This window comes from Buteo buteo, chromosome Z (assembly GCF_964188355.1).
Source record: "Buteo buteo chromosome Z, bButBut1.hap1.1, whole genome shotgun sequence".
Classification (NCBI taxonomy): domain Eukaryota; kingdom Metazoa; phylum Chordata; class Aves; order Accipitriformes; family Accipitridae; genus Buteo; species Buteo buteo.
This window is the reverse complement of record NC_134204.1, coordinates 88,731,985-88,750,109: the sequence shown is the minus strand read 5'-3', so window position 1 is coordinate 88,750,109 and position 18,125 is coordinate 88,731,985. Positions and strand designations below refer to the sequence as shown.

General features: G+C 61.7%; 3 protein-coding genes across 3 annotated transcripts in view; 2 read left to right on the top strand and 1 right to left on the bottom strand.

The window, feature by feature from the left end:
* LOC142027170 (E3 SUMO-protein ligase ZBED1-like) overlaps positions 1–573 on the bottom strand; it is a 4,422-nt gene extending 3,849 nt beyond the window's left edge. The window contains 1 exon segment of the mRNA XM_075020858.1: positions 511–573. Coding sequence (XP_074876959.1) covers positions 511–573 — 63 coding nt within the window.
* NAPA (NSF attachment protein alpha) lies at positions 513–11,231 on the top strand. Its single transcript, XM_075020233.1, has 11 exons — positions 513–669; positions 3,919–3,998; positions 4,227–4,343; positions 7,119–7,165; positions 7,499–7,576; positions 9,113–9,168; positions 9,607–9,691; positions 9,802–9,906; positions 10,169–10,237; positions 10,589–10,639; positions 10,773–11,231. Exons 1-11 carry the CDS (start codon positions 572–574, stop codon positions 10,872–10,874), a joined length of 888 nt encoding a protein of 295 aa, XP_074876334.1. The 5' UTR covers positions 513–571; the 3' UTR covers positions 10,875–11,231.
* A 466-nt stretch (positions 11,232–11,697) lies between these two features.
* On the top strand, positions 11,698–15,894 carry KPTN (kaptin, actin binding protein). The gene is made up of 13 exons (XM_075020857.1): positions 11,698–11,975; positions 12,633–12,715; positions 12,810–12,894; positions 13,021–13,075; positions 13,169–13,244; positions 13,829–13,902; positions 13,994–14,103; positions 14,426–14,524; positions 14,692–14,761; positions 14,834–14,969; positions 15,098–15,271; positions 15,378–15,660; positions 15,758–15,894. Exons 1-13 carry the CDS (start codon positions 11,765–11,767, stop codon positions 15,892–15,894), a joined length of 1,593 nt encoding a protein of 530 aa, XP_074876958.1. The 5' UTR covers positions 11,698–11,764.
* The last annotated feature ends 2,231 nt before the right edge of the window (positions 15,895–18,125 follow it).

Here is an 18,125-nt window from a genome sequence, read left to right as displayed (position 1 = left end):
TGACCCCTCCGCTGTCAGTGCCCTTTCGGCTGGGGGGAGAAGCAGCGCCGGCCCTGGCTACGCCCTCAAGTAGTTGATCGATGTCGTCAGCGCGGTGGCCGTGATGTCAGCGCGGTGGCCGTGATGTCACCGCCGTCACCCTGGGGGAGTGCGGTGCCAGGCAGGGCTGTGGGCAATACCTGACCCCCCCTCTGCCCCCCCCCCCCCGCCCCCGCCCCGAGGAGCCCAGCGCATCAGCCTCACGCCACTGGAACGCGTCCAAATGCCTGAAAAGGCCGAAAATCGCCCATTTTGGGGGCTGCCGGTGCCGCCCCCCCCCCGCCGCCCGCCCCGCGCCCCCCTCCCCGCCCTCTGCGTGCGCCTGCTCCCCCCGGCCGCCAGGGGGCGCCGTCTCTCTTCACCCGCCCCTGCGGCGGGGAGGCGAGGAGGAAGCGCTGCCCTTCGCCGCCGCCGCCCGCCTCACGTGGGCGCCCGCCCGCCCGCCAATGCGGCGCGCCGCCGGCGTGTCACGTGAGGGGGGAGCGCGGCGGCGTCAGCGGTAGGCGGAGCGCCGCGGCTGCAGGCGGCCGCCATGGACCAGGCCGGGAAGGAGAAAGAGGCCCTGCAGCTCCTGGCCGAGGCCGACAAGAAGGTCCGCGGCTCCCAGTCCTTCTTCGCCGGCCTCTTCGGGTGAGTACGTGCCGCTGGGACGCGGCCGGTCCGCCTCGGGGTTGGGCACCCCCCCTGCTCCGGGGGGCTGACAGCGGTGAGGGGCTGGGGGGGGTGTCGGGAGCTTCTTGGAGGGGGTGGGGGGCTTCGAGGTGAGGGTGCTGGGCCCTGGGGTGGGTGGGGTGGGATGAGAGGGGGTGCAGGGGGGCTGAAAAGGGGTGTAAGGAGCTTCTGGGGGGCTTTGGGGTGAAGGTGCTGGGCCCTGGGGTGGTTTTGGGGTGCAGGGTGGGTGCTGAGGGGGTACAGGGGGGCAGAGAAGGGGTGTTATGAGCTCCTGGGGGTCTTTGGGTGAAGGTGCTGGGCCCTGGGGGGGTTTGGGGTGAAGGGTGGGCGCTGAGAGGGTGCAGGGGGGGCAGAGAAGGGGTGTTATGAGTTTCTGGGGAGCTTTGGGGTGAGGGTTGGGCTCTGAGGGGGTGCAGAGGGGCAGAGAAGGGGTGTAAGGAGCTTCTGGGGGGCTTTGGGGTGAAGGTGTTGGCCTCTGGGGGGTGTTCGGGTGAAAGATGGGTGTTGAGGGAGTACATGGGGGCAGAGAAGGGGTGTTAGGAGCTTCTGGGGGTCTTTGGGTGAAGGTGCTGGGCCCTGGGGGGTTTGGGGTGAAGGGTGGGCGCTGAGAGGGTGCAGGGGGGGCAGAGAAGGGGTGTTATGAGTTTCTGGGGAGCTTTGGGGTGAGGGTTGGGCTCTGAGGGGGTGCAGAGGGGCAGAGAAGGGGTGTAAGGAGCTTCTGGGGGGCTTTGGGGTGAAGGTGTTGGCCTCTGGGGGGTGTTCGGGTGAAAGATGGGTGTTGAGGGAGTACAGGGGGGCAGAGAAGGGGTGTTAGGAGCTTCTGGGGGGCTTTGGGGTGAAGGTGCTGGCTCCAGGGGGGCTTTGTGGTGAGGGATGGGCACTGCGGGGGTGCAGAGGGGCAGAGAAGGGGTGTATAGAGCTTCTGGGGGGCTTTGGGGTGAAGGTGGTGGGCCCTGCAGTGGTTTTGGGGTGAGGGCTGGGCTCTGAAGGGGTGCAGAGAGGCAGAGAAGGGGTGTAAGGAGCTTCTGGGGGTCTTTGGGGTGAAGGTGGTGGGCCCTGGGGAGTTTTGGGGTGAAGGGTGGGCTCTGAGGGAGTACAGGGGGCAGAGAAGGGGTGTAAGGAGCTTCTGGGGGGCTTTGGGCTGATGGGTGGTCATGGTGGGGGTGCTGGGTGTGGGAAGAAGGTACTAGGGTCTTCTGGGGGGCTGGGGTGTGGACACTGGGCAAGGGTAAGGGGTGTTAAGAGCTTCAGGGGGGCACTGGGGTGAAGAGTGGGCACTGGGGGGGTGCTGGGGGCTGGCAGAGGGCGTAAGGTCATGTCATGGGGTGTGGGGGCTACAGATGAGAGCGGGGAAGGCTGTTAAAAACCAGCAAGCGCTCTTATGGCCTCTCAATTTGTCATGAACTTGTCCCTTGCTTTCAGCATGGGCTTTATGACCAGTTCAGATTTGGGGAGGGGGGAGTTAAACTTTAAATTCTGCCGTGCACAGTCCTGGCTAGTGGTACATCTCTGTGGGGGCTCGTCAGGGCTGACGGAGTTCTGCTCCCCCCTGCCCCTCATCGTACTGGCAAAGGACAAACCCCAGGGGTTTGATTTGTCCCCTTGGTGCTGCTCAGACTCGTCTCTGTGCACAGACCAGGCCGGTTTCACGCCCACGCTGCCTGACCAGGCCTGGCTTTAACTCCGGCTTTACACAACTCTAGCGCTAGGGGAGAAACGAGAGATTCCCCTTGCTTAATGTTGCAAAATTCGGCTTTAACAGGGTGATTTCATAAACAAGAGCAAGACCATCCCTTGCCTGATAAGGGGGAGGTTTGTTTTCCTGGGGCTGTGGTTGGGAAGGAGATGCTGGGGGCGGGTTTTGTGCATGAGAGGGACCACAGCAGTGGTTTCTGCTGCCCTTCGCTTCGCCGTGCCGTTGCGTTTCCTGCAGCTCGCCCTCCTTAATGTTATTTAACAGCTCCAAATTAACATGAGATGGAAAACTCGGGCATTTAGGTATTAAATGGCAATTTCTAATCGCAGCTGGGATTCTCTTGAGTTAAAAGGCAGTTTTGTAAAGCACTGAGATCTCCGTAGTCATCTCAAACAGCCTTAAGCCGTCATCAGCCCTGCGCACGTGAAGTCTGGCTGCCGAAATCCGCCAGATGCTTATTGCCCTTTTATCCCGCTTATCAGCCGGCGTTCAGTGGGGATGGCATCGCTGGGAACGCGGTTTGTTCCTTGGGCGGAGCGGCTGCCTTGATGCTTTCCTTATTTTTTAGGGGAGTGGGAGAACTTTGCTGCTCAAACCAATCCGAACTGGTGGAGCTGCTGACTCCGGCGAGTCGCTCCTGCCAAGCCCCTGCCATGTCTCTGACTGCAGGTTTCTAGTGAAAGGGAGGAAACGTGAGCAAAACTGCCTAAGCTTGTGCTTAGAAAAAGCCTCCAAAACACAAATATGACTGTAATAAGCTCCCTTGAGTCACCAGCCAGGATTTCTAGTCAGAATCGGTGAGGTCGGCAGAGGAATGTGCTTTCTAGCAGAGCCGGAGAGCTGGAAGGTGGTGCTGGTGTCCTGCAGACCCTGCATTTCAAAAACGGGTCATTGTTGGATGAGCTGGCTCCCTCCTCACTCCCCTCAGGCTGTTTTGGGGGCCGGGAGGATACCGCAGCGGGTGCTGGCTGTGCCCCCGGTGGCAGAGGGAGGGCCGTGAGCTAGGGCTTCGCCAAAAGGAGCAACGTGGGTTCGTTTTGGGACTGGCACTTCACCCCTTTGCTGCGGGAGGGATTCCTCTGCTCGTTAATTATTAATAAAAAAGTGCTTCTGTGAAGGACTAACCCAGCTCCCACTGTCAGCGGGGAGATTTAGAGCAGGGAAGGGTTGGGGTTCTTCCCCATGGCTGCGAGCATGGCTTCTCTGGCCATGCGAGCTACTGGGCCATCTGCGAGCTTTGGCTCGGAGCAAGCAAGCAGCAGACCCGCTTTTTTCTCCCTGTTGGCCTCTGTTTTAACTGCAGCTTCCCAAGAGAGTCCTGCAGGGGCCCGGTCTCTGCCCCTTGAGCTGGGAGAGACTCGGCTGTGTCGGCAGCTCGCCCCAGGGAGCCTCTCTTGCTCTTGTTGGCAGCTGGAGTGAAGCAATGCGATTTATTTTTTTTTCTGCTCAGGCACAGGGTTTGAGCTTCCCAGCAGGCATTTATGCAATGCCTGGCTTCTGTTTGCTTCCAGGGGCTCCTCCAGGATAGAGGAAGCATGCGACATCTACGCCCGAGCAGCAAACATGTTCAAAATGGCCAAAAACTGGAGCGGTACGTACATGTGCGGCTGTGAGCTGTTTCCCTGGGCTGGGGGTGCAGTCTCCTCGCCTTCTCCAGGGAGGAGTGAACGCCTCTGGGTCTGAAAGCCGGCACAGGCTCAACGGTGCTGGCTTATTTTAGCTTGATTTTGAGCTGACTAACCTGCCTGCACCTAGCTTTTCCATCCCATCTCTCTGAAATGGTTAAGACGATGCTCCTGAGCTTCCTCTCCTTCTCCAGCCGCAGGGAATGCCTTTTGCCAGGCGGCACAGCTCCACCTGCAGCTGCAGAGCAAGCACGACGCAGCCACCAACTTTGTGGACGCGGGCAATGCCTTCAAGAAAGCTGACCCGCAAGGTAAGGGCTTGATTTCCCTCCAGCCTTTCAGAGCTGGGGATTTTTCAGCCTCTCAAGCTAGGGAGCACACATAGAACGCCCCGATTTCAGTTACCACTGGCTGCGTGTCATGCCTATCTGCTGGGTTTTTGCCCGTTACACAAGGGTTTCTCCTTGGTGTGTGTTATCCCATCCTTTCGACACCTTTGGGAGCGAGCCAAGATGCTGTGGGCTGGATTTGATGTGCTTCCCCCGAGCTGTGAGTCGCTCTGGTAGCTGACGGCAAGCAAAGTTCACCTCCACAGCCAGCGTGCCTGCCGGATGACGTTGGTTCCCCCCCCCCCCTTTTCCCCACCTCTTCCGCGGGAATCCCTGTGCTGCCTGCCGAGCCCGACTCTGAGCATATGGCTTCAGCTGAAGCTGCAGAAGGGTTTTGGTCGTGATTCACGCGCCGCGCGTGGATCGCACTTTGTTTGGCTCCCTTAGCTCCAGTGTTAGAGCAGCTCCTGGGCTGTTGGGAGCCGAGCCGGGGAGGAGGTGTTCTGGGCTTGATGGACCAGCTGAGAGTAAACGCTTCTCCTTCTCGACGGCTGGTGTTTCAGCTGGCTTCGGTGGGACGGGTGATGAGTTGAGGTGTCCTGCATGTTCCTCTGTGGGTGATTTGGATCCTAGCTCTCCTCTGCCTGATCTGGAGCACAAGAGGGGAATATAGTGGTGGAAGCTGACGAGCGTGGGCTGTTTGGTTTAGGATACGAAGAGGGGAAGGAGCATGAGAGTTGGTCTTGCTTTCCTTGCATTTCCCCATGCTGTAGGGGAATGCTTTGCTGTTCCTGGCAAGCTGCCTCGCTAGTTTACTGTAGCCCCCAGGGTTATCTGTGCCGGGGCCGGATCAGTTTGGGTGATTTTCAGAGAAGATAATGAAATAACCTGAGGAGAAAACAAATTTAATCTCCTGGAGGATTTGTTTAATCTCCCAGAGATTTATGTTCTGATTATCCGCTCACGCTGCTCTCGACCTGAGTTTTCCTCTCTCGGGTAGCTGTGTGAGCCGGTGTGCCGAAACGTGCTGGCTCCCCCACCCCAGCGCATTGTGGCTTTCGGTAAACTGGAGGGAAAAGGCGGAGGCTGAGCCTGCCTCTTCCTAATTGGTGCAAAAACCTTCCTGAATACATGGGAATTCACTGTGGTGGGGATGGGTCCATGCTAGGTGGAGACTTCTGGCAGGTGAGGTGTTCAATGGGGCCGGCTGGACAGGCCAGGATAAAGACGCAACCTTGTGGGTGAACTTGTGGAGAGAAAAACGTGGTTGAACACCGTCTGCGTGTCCACGACTGCCTCTTCTCGGTGAACTGACTTTGTCCTCAGAGCTGGCTAAAGGCCCTGCAGCTGCCTTTACCCAGGAGCTGCAGGCAGCGGTGCCGGAGGGACCGGCTCCTGCCCTCAGACCCGAGCGCCCGTGCTGCCATGGTCCCTTGGGTCAGCCGTGACACGAACTGGGGATCCAGCCCCGCTCCCTTCTCTTCCCCCTGCCGCTCCCATCTCTCCTCCACCGTGAACTGCCGTCCCATATGCCCGGGGCTGGGTGCGGTGAAGACGCGGCTGTGGCAGCTGTCAGTCAGATGGCAGCTCCTGCGCTGCTCGGCTCCCTGGTAGGGAGCACCGCGAGCCTGACAGCTGGGAGCAGTCAGAAAAAGATCCGTCTCCTGGAGCCTGGCATTTAGCTGCAGCAGAGTTCCTCCCACGCCTCTTCGGAGTCAGCAAGGGGAAGGCACCTCCTCCTGAAATACAGCAAAACGCTGCGGCTTCAGCCCCCCTGTCCTGGACTGTGGTGGATCTGGGCATTTGTCTGAGCAGCAAGCGCATCTCCCTTTGGATAACCTTCTGGGGCAAAATGCCACAGAGAGGGCCAGGTCTGAGTTGATGCTGCATTAAATCCTACCCCGCGGTCTGGGGAGAGGCTGTGGAGGACTCCTGCCTCTGTCCTGTGGGGTAGAAGGGGGTCTGTGGAGTTACTGCAGGGGCTTTTCCCTTCACAAGAACTGCATCCCAAACGTTTAGGGGTCTGCATCTCAAATGCCCTACACCCCAAACAAAAGCCTTTTGTTCTGGGAAACAAATAACCTTATTCATGCCTCCCAGCTCCCGGGCTGGCCCAGCGGCACAGGCCACTGGATGGAGCGTGTCTGGGTTCTGCTTTTTGCTACCCACCTGCTCTGGGGACCTCAGGAGATGTGTCCTTTTCCCCTCCTCTGCTCCTGTCCGCCCTGGGGCACAGCGTGCTTTGAGAAGGGCTGTGGTGGAAGCGTAGCAGCACCAGCTCCTCGGCAGTTGGAGAGCTCGGAGGCTGCCATTAAAGCCTAAACCTCTCTGCCTGCCCCTTGGCTTCGGATAACTCCTGTCTGCAGGAGTTACCTACAAAAGCAGAGTTGCTGATCTTGTTGTAGGTGGTCTGTGATCAGAAACCTCTGATACGGCAAAGCGTCCGTAGGCTGCCTGGTGCAAACTGGCTGACTCTTAGCCATCAGCTGATGGAACGCTGGGGCATAGGGATGCAACGGTGCCAGCAGAGAGTCTTTGATTTGCTCTGCTGTTCTCTGATGGTCGCTGTCACCACTTGCGTGCTCTAAATTTCCCTCGAAGCCTGTAGCCTCAGCTTGAGTAGCTATCGATCTTTGAGTGTGCTATAAATACAGCTACCTTGCTTTGGGGGGAGGCTGGGAGCGGGAGGGAGGGGTGGCAAACAGCACCACTCTTCCAAAACGCCCGTGCTCACAAATCTGTTCTTTTTCTTCTCAGAGGCCATTAACTGTTTGATCAGAGCTATCGAGATCTACACAGACATGGTAAGCCTGGCCATGCTCTTCTCACTAGGAGGGAGGGTGGCAAGGCCAAAGGGTCTGACCCACCTCTCTGCGCCCTCAGCTCAGAGAGGTCAAGGGGGGCGGTTTATGTCCAGCTTGCTGGCTTTGCATGGGGCCGAAACCCGCGCCCAGTGAGACCTGGAGGCAAATACATGATGGGCAGGGACCAAAGCCTTCCCTGAGCACTGGGAATGGCAAGTTTGGCAGCGCTGCCTGCCCTTGGAGCAGCTTTCCTGCTCCCGTTGGGCTTGGAGAGCTCTTCCCAGCACCCCGGTGAGTCCCAGCCCAGGTGTGCAAACTCCTTTCTGCTTCCAGGGTCGGTTCACCATCGCTGCGAAGCACCACATATCGATAGCAGAAATCTATGAGACGGAGCTGGTGGACATCGAAAAGGTAAACGTGGGGGAAGAGAGGGTAATGCCGTAGGGCAGGTGGCTGGCTGTCGGGGCATGGGGAGGCAGAGCTGCACGTCTTCCAGCTTTCCTAAATGCCACCTTCAATTCAAGCAGGGATTTGGAAGTGGTCAAAACCTGGAGGCTTCTTGGCTCCAGAGGGCTTTGCTGATTCATCGCAACCCCGGCAGATGAGCTCAGAGCTGTCATACCTGCTCAGGGTGACGTACCCTCAGCAGGTCACCCTTTGCCCTCAGGCTGTTCTTGCTTCTTCCCTGAAACGTGCCCGCTGCTCCTCTGAGGTCTGCCGGCTACCGTTGCGGTGGCTTTAAGCCCCAAATACTAGTGATGCTTCCTGGTGTGTGTCAGCCCTGCACAAACCCGGGAAGATGCTTGGAACAGCCTTGACGCCGCAGCTAATGAAGGGGAGAGAGAAAAAAAAAAAAAAAAAAAAAGGCTTTGGGCTTGCGTGGGCATCTGGGAAGTGCGAGAACAGTTTGACTGGAGCCATCTGAGAAGAAATCGCCGCTACGGATGGAGGTAGCGAAGCCCTCCGGCTTCCTGGAGGCTCAGGTGCTTGCAGGGTCCCGCAGGGCTGCCTCCACAGATGCTGTTCCTACCCCCGTGGCTCCGGATTCTGACTCAGTGGGGTGGGTTTTTTTTTTCCTTGGGGGATAAACCAGGTTCATTTTAAAGGGAAACAAGTTTTTTCCACATCCTGCATGGATCTAATTCAGGCTTCTGCTTGTTTCCCAAGTTAATTTAGGGCTGTTCTTGACACTCCTCCCAGCAACCCTCTCCGACACCCTCCTTGACAGCTCCTGGGAATAACCCATGGTGCCGTCTTGCCCTGTTCTCTGATGAGTTTCTTGGAGAGAATAACAGGGATTTGCCCTCAAGGCAGGACTTTGGAGCTCTGGGAAAGGGCCGAGCTTGCTCAGCCGGATTTGTGAGCTCCCATCAGGAAAACCTCCTCTTCCTCGGCACTGATCCTATGTGTTCCATGGCAGCGATACGATTCGTCTTCAAATTTAGCTGCCCAGTAGGTCCCCAGCCTGTTGGCAGGAGATGGGTGTGAAACGCGCCCACAGGCAGCCAGGAGATGAGCCACCCCCTTAAAGAATGGGCTGAAAAGAGAAAAATAACTTTCCTCTGGGGAGGGAGCGTATCTTTGCTCATCCCGGTAAAGCTGCGACGTGCCAGGATGCTCGCTGGGCTGGCATCTCACCCCCCCGCCCCGTGAAGATCCAAGCCCTCTTGCCGCACTGACCTTGTCTCGGCAGGGAGCTGCCGGCCAGTTGCCACCTTGGGATGGGAGCCGGCCGCCGCAGCCAGCACAGATGGCAGCGCGGGCAGCGGAAGCTGCGTGGGCGGCTGGGAGCAGGCGTGCGCCCTGTGAGGCCAGGCTGGGGAGGATTCTCCTGAGCACAGCATCGCTGCAGGCTCTGCGGCTCCCATATCTTTGTATTTTTGTATGTATATATATGTATTTTTTTGGTGGTGTGCTACGCCCTGACCGTGTCTGCCTTCCTCCTAGGCGATAGCCCACTACGAGCAGGCTGCGGATTACTACAAAGGGGAAGAGTCCAACAGGTAAAGGCAGAGCAGCCCTGCCTGTTCCCGGCACTGCAGGAGCTGCCAGAGCAGCTCTCCCCATGGGATCGGTGCTCCGGCACGGCGTGGGCTGGGTCAGGAAACAGATGGTGGCCGAGTTTCTGTCTCTGAAGCGACATCCCCCTCTGAAGCAAGCGGCCGATGGGTGTTTTCGCTGCTGCTCGATTCCTTTCTCATCCCTGCCACCAGTTTCTGAACCGGCTTTCTATGTGCCGTGCTGGGGGCAGAAGAGAGCTCCCGGTGCTGCTGGGCTCTTGCCCCCCACCATGGGGAACCCCAGTTCCCAGTGTTTGGGTGGGAACTGGGGTGTCAGCGGCGTGGGGGGGCCTTGCCGTTGGGGTTACGGCTCTGTGGGCAGTACGATGCTCCCGGCAGAGAGCCCTGCCCTGAGCTCTCTCGGCTTTCCTTTCCCCACAGCTCTGCCAACAAGTGCTTGCTGAAAGTGGCCACTTACGCGGCCCAGCTGGAGCAGTACCAGAAAGCCGTGGAGATCTATGAGCAGGTCTGTGCCTCCTGCCCAACACACGTCTCGGGAGAGCATCCTCCGACAGAGCTCCCTAAATAATTCGGGAAATCTCCAATCCCTGTCCCCCTCCTGATTGTCTTCTGCAGGTGGGCACCAGCGCGATGGACAGTCCCCTGCTGAAGTACAGCGCCAAGGAGTACTTCTTCAAGGCAGCCCTCTGCCACTTCTGCATTGACATGCTTAACGCAAAGGTGGGGGACAGGGCACGGAAACCCCCCTGGCACTGGCCAGTGGAGGGTCGGGAAGGGGCTGGGGGGGTCTCTCCTGCCCTCCGGGCTAGCAGGGACACGGGGATGCTGCCTCTGCTCGAAATAAGGTCCCAAAACGAGCCCACCCATGGGAACTGCTCCCCTCATGGGTGCTCCTCTTCTACCTCATGCCCCTTCCTTCTTGTGCCCGTTCTGCCTCATGCCCTTCCTCCTCACGGCCCTTCCTCCTCCTCCTCCCCTCCAGCTGGCCGTGCAAAAGTACGAAGAGATGTTTCCAGCCTTTACGGACTCCAGGGAGTGCAAACTGGTCAAGGTGAGCAGCAGAATTCCCCTCCTTCCTCTCGGCTACGTCACGGGGACGGAAACACCGCCGGGACGGCTTCCCGATCCCGGGGAGCGCGATAAAGGGCCGGGGGCTGGGATGAGCCACAGCCTGGTTGCTCCCTGGGAAGCTCCTGGCTGCAGTGGGCTCGGCTCCGGCCAGGCCAGGCAGCTCTGTCCCCCCCCCACCGCGTTCCAAATCTGTTCTTGAGGAAGATGGGAGTGAAGCCAAAGTGAGCAGAGGGTTTTTGGGAGGGTTCCCCCTCCTCGGGGGAGCGGAGAGTTGGGGGGGGGGGGTGTCCCCTCACTCATCCCCCTCCCCTTCTCTGCTTTTGTCTTCTAGAAATTGCTGGATGCTCACGAGGAACAGAACATCGACGGCTACACCGATGCGGTAGGTTTAATGCTGGTGCCAGTAAAACGTGGGAATTCACCCCAAACATGAAGGTGGAAGGAGCCCCCTCCTCCCCCTCTAGCTTCCTCCCAACTAACACCTTCATCCTCCTCCTCCTTTCTTCCCCTGCCAGGTGAAGGAATACGACTCCATCTCCCGGCTGGACCAGTGGCTCACCACCATGCTGCTCCGCATCAAGAAAACCATCCAGGGCGAGGAGGAGGACTTACGCTAGGCAGCTGTCCCCTGACCTTTGCAGACACCCCCCCCCTCAATTCCCCTTTTCTGGAGCCATTCCCATTTTCCGGAGCTGCCCCCGCTCCCCCCCTCCTTGTACATGGACCCCTCTTCAGATATTTAATGGTGTAATATATTCCCTGGGAGCCCGGGTTTGGAGCTCTCCCCCTCCGCCCTCCCTTCGCTCTGGGGGTCCCCGTTCTCCCTGGCGGCTGCGGGTATAGTGTCCCCCCCGACCTGGCCCCAGGAGGGGTGAGGAGGAGGAAGGGCAGGGCCTGCTGCATGCGATGGTGTCGACGGCGGGGCTCGGCTGGCTGTACTGCATCCTCACAAATAAAAACGTTGCATGAGCGGAGACGGGCCAGGGTCTGTGTTGGGGGTGGGGGGGGCATGGATGGGGGGGCTGCTGCCCCCCCACTTAACCCCCAAAAACCCCCAGTGCTGGGGCTGACTTCACCGCCCCCAAAGGGTAACGCCGTCCCTGGCCTCGTTAAGGCTGCCGGGGGGTGTTAATTAACGAGCCTGTGCTGTACCCCGCCCCACAGCCCCCCACCCCCGGGGTCCCTGTTGTGCCCCATCGCCTCCCCTAGGCGCCGCCCCCTCGCTAACGCCCCGCCCCAGAGGCGGGGTTTCACCTCACGCCCCGCCCCAGAGGCGGGCTCACACCTCACGCCCCGCCCCGGAGGCGGAGCAACGCAAACGCTCACCCCGCCCTTCCCGGGGGGGCGGAGTTACAACGCAACACCCCGCCCCCCAGCCAACCGGGACGAGCGCGGGGCGTCGCGGCGATGACGTCGCGTCGGCGCCGGGCCGAGGAAGGCCCCCGCGGGGCGGGGCGGGGCGGTCCGCGGCGGTGCCGGTATCCGGTGCCCGTTATCCGGTGCCGCCATGGCGGTCCGGTGCCCGCTGGTGGAGGACAGCTTCAGCCGGCTGGCCTCGCAGAGCAACGTGTACGGGCTGGCGGCTCTGGAGGGCGGGGAGGGGCCCGGCGGGCTGCTGGCGGCGGCGCTGAAGGGGAAGGTGATTTACTTCCGGTACCATGACCTACGGCAGCGGCTGCGGCCCGTGGCCAGGGAACTGCAGTTCACCTACATCCCGGGTACGGGGGTCGGGGGTCCGAGGGGAGGGGTTGGGGGGGTCAGGGGTCATGGGTGAGGGGTTATAAGGGGTGAGGGGTCATAGGGGAGGGGTTGTGGGGTCGGGGGTCATGGGTGAGAGGTTATAAGGGGTCAGGGGTCATAGGGGAGGGGTTGTGGGGTCGGGGGTCATGGGTGAGAGGTTATAAGGGGTCAGGGGTCATAGGGGAGGGGTTGTGGGGTCGGGGGTCATGGGTGAGAGGTTATAAGGGGTCAGGGGTTATAGGGGAGGGGTTGTGGGGTCTGGGGGTCATGGGTGAGGGGTTATAAGGGGTCAGGGGTCATAGATGAGGGGTTGTGGGGTCTGGGGGGTTGTGGGTGAGGGGTTATGGAGGGGTTATGGGGGTCAGGGATGAATGGTTATGAAGGGTCACAAGAAGGGGTTATAGGGGGTCAGAGATGGGGTTATGAGGGCCAGGGGTCAAGGGGCCTGGGTGGCAGTCTGGGTCAGGGGTCGCAGGGGGCCACAGGGCAAAGGGCAGGGGTTTGGGTGGCTCCTGGCGGGGGGGAAAGGCCCATGTGGGGTCCCAGGGGGCTGGGGCGGGCCCTGGGGATCTGGGGGGTCCTGGGGGGTTGAAGGGGAGCGGGGGGCCGCCCCCACTGAGGGTCCGCCACCGCAGTTGACGCCGAGATTGTCTCCATCGACTCCTTCCCGAAATCGCCCCCCCAGCGCGGGCTCGTGGTCGGCATCACCTTCATCAAGGTACGGCCCTGCGATGGGGCGGGGGGGGGGACCAGGATTGTGGGGGGAAGGGGGGGCCTGCCCCCATTCCCACCCCCTCTGCCACCCCCCCCAGGACTCCGGGGACAAAGCCAGCCCCTTCCTCAACATTTACTGCGACTATGAGCCCGGCTCCGAGTACGACCTTGACTCTGTGGCGCGTAAGTGTGTCCCCTCCTGGGGTCCGCCCCCCCTCCCAGGGGCTCCATGTCCCCCCCAGGAGGACACGGCGGGTGCCAGGGCCTCTCGGCACGGCCCCTGGACCTGTGCTCCCCTCTCTCCCACAGAGAGTTGCCTCAACCTGGAGCTCCAGTTCACCCCGTTCCAGCTCTGCCACGCCGAGTGTGTAGCCCACCCCCTGCCGCACCCTGCCACGCCCCACAGCCCTGCCCCGGCACCCCCCACCCTGTCACCCTCCCTCCTCTGTCCTCGCAGGGTCTGCATCGGTGACAAACCCGAGACGGTTTTTCTGCTGAGCGGGAACGACCCCTCTGTCCACCTCTACAAGGAGGTGAGCGGAGCCCCTGCTGTCATCCCACTTTTCCCACTGGTTTTCCTGCTTTTGTCCTCACTTTTCCTGTTTTTTTCTCACTTCCCCCACCTTTTTTTTTTTCTCGCTTTCCTGCTTTTTTCCTCGCTTTCCCCCATTTTTTTCTCCCTTCCCCACTTCTTTCTTGCTTTTCCCTCTTTTCCCTTCACTTTTCCTGCATTTTCCCCTACTTCCCCCTCCTTTTTCCACACTTCTCTGGCTTTCCCCCCACTTTTCCCACTTTTGTCCTCACTTTTCACACTTTTTCTCTTGCGCTTCCCCCTTTTCCCCCCACTTTTCCTGCTTTTTTTCTCGCTTTTCACACTTTTTCTCTTGCTTTTCCCACTTTTTTCTTGCTTTTTCTTTTCCCTCACTTTCCCCACTTCTTTCCTCACTTTCCCTGCTTTTCCCCTCGCTTTTCCCCCTCTCCCCCTCGCTTTTCCCCCTCTCCCCCTCGCTTTTCCCCCTCTCCCCCTCGCTTTTCCCCCTCTCCCCCTCGCTTTTCCCCCCTTTCCCCCCCCAGCCTGCCGTGGTGCAGCCCAACCCCACTCTCTCTCCCCCAACAGAACGAAGGCTCGCACCAGTTTGAGGAGCAGCCGGTCCAGCACCTCTTCCCAGAGCTCCAGGACCTGCCCAGCAAGTACGATGACGGGGGTTCGGAGTTCGGGAGGGCCCCCTGCTCCTCCCCCCACCCTCCGACCAGGGCTTAGCTCCCCTCCCCCACCCCGCAGCGTCCTCTGGCTCGACGTCTGCAACATCCCCGGCGCCGGCCAGCGCATCACCGCCTTCGGTTGCCAGAGCGGCTACGTCCGCGTCGCTCGGGTGGACCAGGCCAGTCGAGGTGAGAACCGGCTGCCGAGACTGCGCCAACCGCTGTCTTCCCCTTTCCCGCACGGAATTAATGATCCCGGTGCCATTAAATCAGCCGCTATGGCACGGTTTATCTGGTTTAGCCCCGCGCAACCCAAGGGGGATTAATGGGCTCAAGGGAGAGGGTGGGCGATCATCAGAAAAATGGGTTGGGCACGGTTTTGGTCCCTGGATCCAATGCCAGATCCTTCCTGGCTCCCGGATGCACCCTGGGAGAAGGCGGGACGGCGTCGGTGGGACCAGGAGCCCCATCCCAGCCAACGGATCCCTGCGGCAACCCCTCTCTGTCACAGCGGTGCTCCAGAGCTGGAGTATCCAGCAGGACGGTCCCATCTCCAAGGTCCTGGTGTTCCCGCTGCCATCGGAGCTGGGAGCTAGCGCAGTCCAGGACGGTAAGGGAATGGGGACAGCCAGTTCTATGCGGCACCGTGGCACTGATCCCTTGCCCGCCACCGCACCACGGGCTCTCCGGAGCTCCGGTTTCCCTCCCCGCCACCGGCAAATCTCTCCGCAGCCCCTCGGAGCCGGTGACGCCCATCCCACCACCTTCTTCTCCCAGGTGACGCCATCGCCGCGCAGGGCTACAGCGTCCTTGTCACCAGCACCATTGAGCTCTCCGTGGTGTACAGGTGAGCGCTGGGACGGCGGCGCGGGACCCTCGCCTCGCTCCTCTTCACCACCCGACACCGCTCCCCAACCAGGGACGTCTTAACCAACGGACTGGGCGACCAGTTGATTTTACCGGCCAGCGACCAGTACGACAGCGTCCTCTGTGCGCTGGTGACCGATGTCGACTTCGATGGTGCCCGCGAGATCCTCCTCGGCACTTACGGGCAGGTGGGTGACGCCGCAAGCCGGCGGGGCTGTCGCGCGGCCCGGCACGGCCGTGCCGGGCCGCGCGACCGCCCCGCTGGCGTAGACCGCCCCCAACCCAACTTCCTCACATCTTCTCTCCACCGCCGCAGGAGCTTCTCTGTTACAAATACACTGGCGCCGCGGGGAATCCACCCGGCGAATTCCGTCTCCTTTGGACGCGGCGCTTCCCCAGCCCGCTGCTTTCCATGATCTACACCGACCTGACCGCCGACGGGCTCCGCGAGTTGGCCGTCGTCTGCCTGAAGGGGCTCCACGTCCTGCAGGTGAGTGTCACCGCGTCGTGGTGGTGGTGGTGGTGGTGGTGATTCCGCATCCGGTTACACCCCCCTTCCACGGGCTTCACCCCGCATCTTCCCAACGCCAGCACAGCTTGGAACCGACGGCTCGGTGCATCCTGGAACGGCTTCGGGTGGAAGCGGAGCGCCGAGCCCGGCGCGGGGTGGTGGTCGAGTGACCCGGCCGCGGAAGACGATGCCGAAGATGACGCCGGCGTCCCTCGGCCTCAACGGTGGCGAGACCGCCACCGGCTTGGATGTACCCCAACCTGTCGCACCCCCCCACCTCGCCAATAAACGCGTGCCCGGCATCTTGCCACCAGCCCTGGCTTCTCTGGTGAATGCCGGCGGGGGCCGGGAAAGCTCCTCTGGTGCTGGTGGGGGGACGGGACATGGCCGGTGGCCAAACCACGGGGCGGGGACGGCAGAAGGGCCCCAGACCTGTCGCTGAACACCCCGTTTTTTGGGGATCAGACCCTTGGCGCGCCTCCGGCACCCACTGCCCCTCGTTGGCGGCGTGCCGGCAGCCTCCAACCTCCGTGCCGGCAGCCTCCGTGCCGGTTGCCTCCCCTCCTCGCTGCGGCGCGATTCGCATCTGGTTCCTGCGCTAATTGTGCCAGAGCCGGGGAAGGGCCGAACGCGGGGAGGTGCCGGCGCGGAGCCGTCGCCGGAGAAGCCGGAATCCGGCTTTGGGCGATGCTGAAGAGCCCCCCGCCGCGTCCGGAGAATCAGGGGTGACTCATCCCAGCAGGTGATGGGGGCTGAGGCTGGGGGAGACCCCCAGCCCTGTGGGTGATGGGGGCCCAGGCTTCTTTGGAGGGGGGGGGGTTGGTGTGGGGCTGGGGACCCCTTCCAGCTTTTTGGGGACCCTCCTGGCTTTTTGGGGACCCGCTGTTCTTTGGGCAGATGTGGCTGGGGGGGATCCCCAGCTTCATGGGTGTGTGTGACCAGAGGACCCCCCCCCACCCTTGCTCCTTGGGGCTCCCCTCCACAATGGGTTTGCGTGACTGGTGGACCCCCACCTCCTTGGGGACCCCACCAGTGGGTGTGAATGACCAGGGGGGACCCCCAGTTTCTTGGGGACCTCCCTGCAGTGTGTGTATGAGACCAGGGGGGCACCACACGGGGACCCCCCCAACGGGTGTGGGTGACTGAGAGGACCCCCAGCTCCTTGGGGGGACCCCCCAATGAGTGTGGGTGACCGGGGGTGCCCCCCCCCAATCTCCCTGTCCCAGGGAATGTCCTACAGGCCCTAGGGACCCGGGAAGGGGAAACTGAGGCACGGCCGGGGTTGGAGGGGGGGGGTCGGTCCGGGGGGGGTACAGCGGGCAGCGGCTGGTGGAGCTGTCCGCTCCCCGGTGCTGAACGGCGGGGGGGGGACACCGGGGGGGTCCCGGTGGTCCCGGCGGGGAGGGGGGGGGGGTGTCAGAAGGGGTATTGAGCATCCCGGGGAGGGGGGTCGTGGGGGTCCTCGGGGGTCCTAGAGGGGGTGTCGGGGATCCCGTGGGGGGGGTCCCTCTCCCTGCACCCCTCCTTATTGCTGCCCGGTGCGGGGGCTCCCCCCCCCTCCTCCCCCCGCCAGCCCCGATTTGGGGGGGAAGGGGTGTCCCGGTGGGGCGGGGAGGGGGCGGGCGGCAGCGGGGCCGGGCTCCCCCCACCCCGCACCCCCCCCCATCCCCCCGTGCTCCGCCCCCCCCCCCGGCCCCGCCGCCCCCCCCCCCGCCCGGCATCGCCATGGAGAAGTAACTCGCGGCGGCGGCGGAGCGGAGCCGGCGGCGGCTCCGGGGGGGGGCACGGAGCGGAGCCGCAGCCCAGGTAGGAGCCCCGGGGAAACGGGGGGGGGGGGAGATCCGGGGGGGTCCCCCCTTATTCCGGGATTCCCCAATCCCCCCCCCCATCCCAACCTCTTTCATTCCACCTGAGGATTCCGCTCAGCCCGGGGGGAGACACGGGACCCCCCACCCCAACCGCACACACCCCCCCATAAGCGGGGATCCCCCCCATCCCCTCCCCAATTTTCCCTGCCCGGGGGGGTGTCGTGTCCGTCCCCCCTCCCCTTTTTGGGGTCATTCTTCTCCTCCAGGACCCCCCCAAGCCGCCAGAGCCCGGGGGCACACACCCCACCCCCCCCGCCCGTAGATAATTCACCACCATTTTTTTGGGGGGGGGAAACCGAAGGTTTTGGCGGCCGTAATGGTGGGAGTGCATCGGGGGTGGGGGGGGGCTGGGGGGAGGTCGCTCACTTCGTATTCCCTAATCCCGGCCAGCAAGCGTTAAAAAAAAAAACAACCCGCTGAGTTCTTATCCATCGAAACAGGTGGTTTGGGGTTGGTTTTTTTTTGGGGGGGGGGCAACCCCCAAATTTCCCCCCAGATCTCTTTTTTTTGGGGGGGGGGGGGCGCGACACCACCAGTTCCATCAGCCGCCTCCGCTCCTGGCGGGCGATTTATCCAGCAGAGAATCCGACTAGGAAAAGGATTTACCGTATCATAAAGCCTTCCCCCCCCCCCCCTCCATTTCCCAATCCTGACGATGTTGGAGAGCTCTAGATATATAAAATGATGATTAAAAGCCCCTAAAAACCTGGGAGATGGGATGCATTGGGAAAAGACCGGTGGGATACGGATACATCCCACCACCCTCCCCTCCCCCTTGCGCTCCTGCCCGAGCCCCCCCGGCCTCGCGGGCGGGAGTGCAAGGGATGGGAGAAAAATGGGAAAAAAAATGGGAATTTTTGGGCCAGGCTCCACGCACGTCCCCTTTCCCCCCCTCATTTTCCTGGGACCTGGGGTCCCCCTTTGGGGGGATGCGCTTGGATTATTCTGGAAGGGAATCGGCAGCT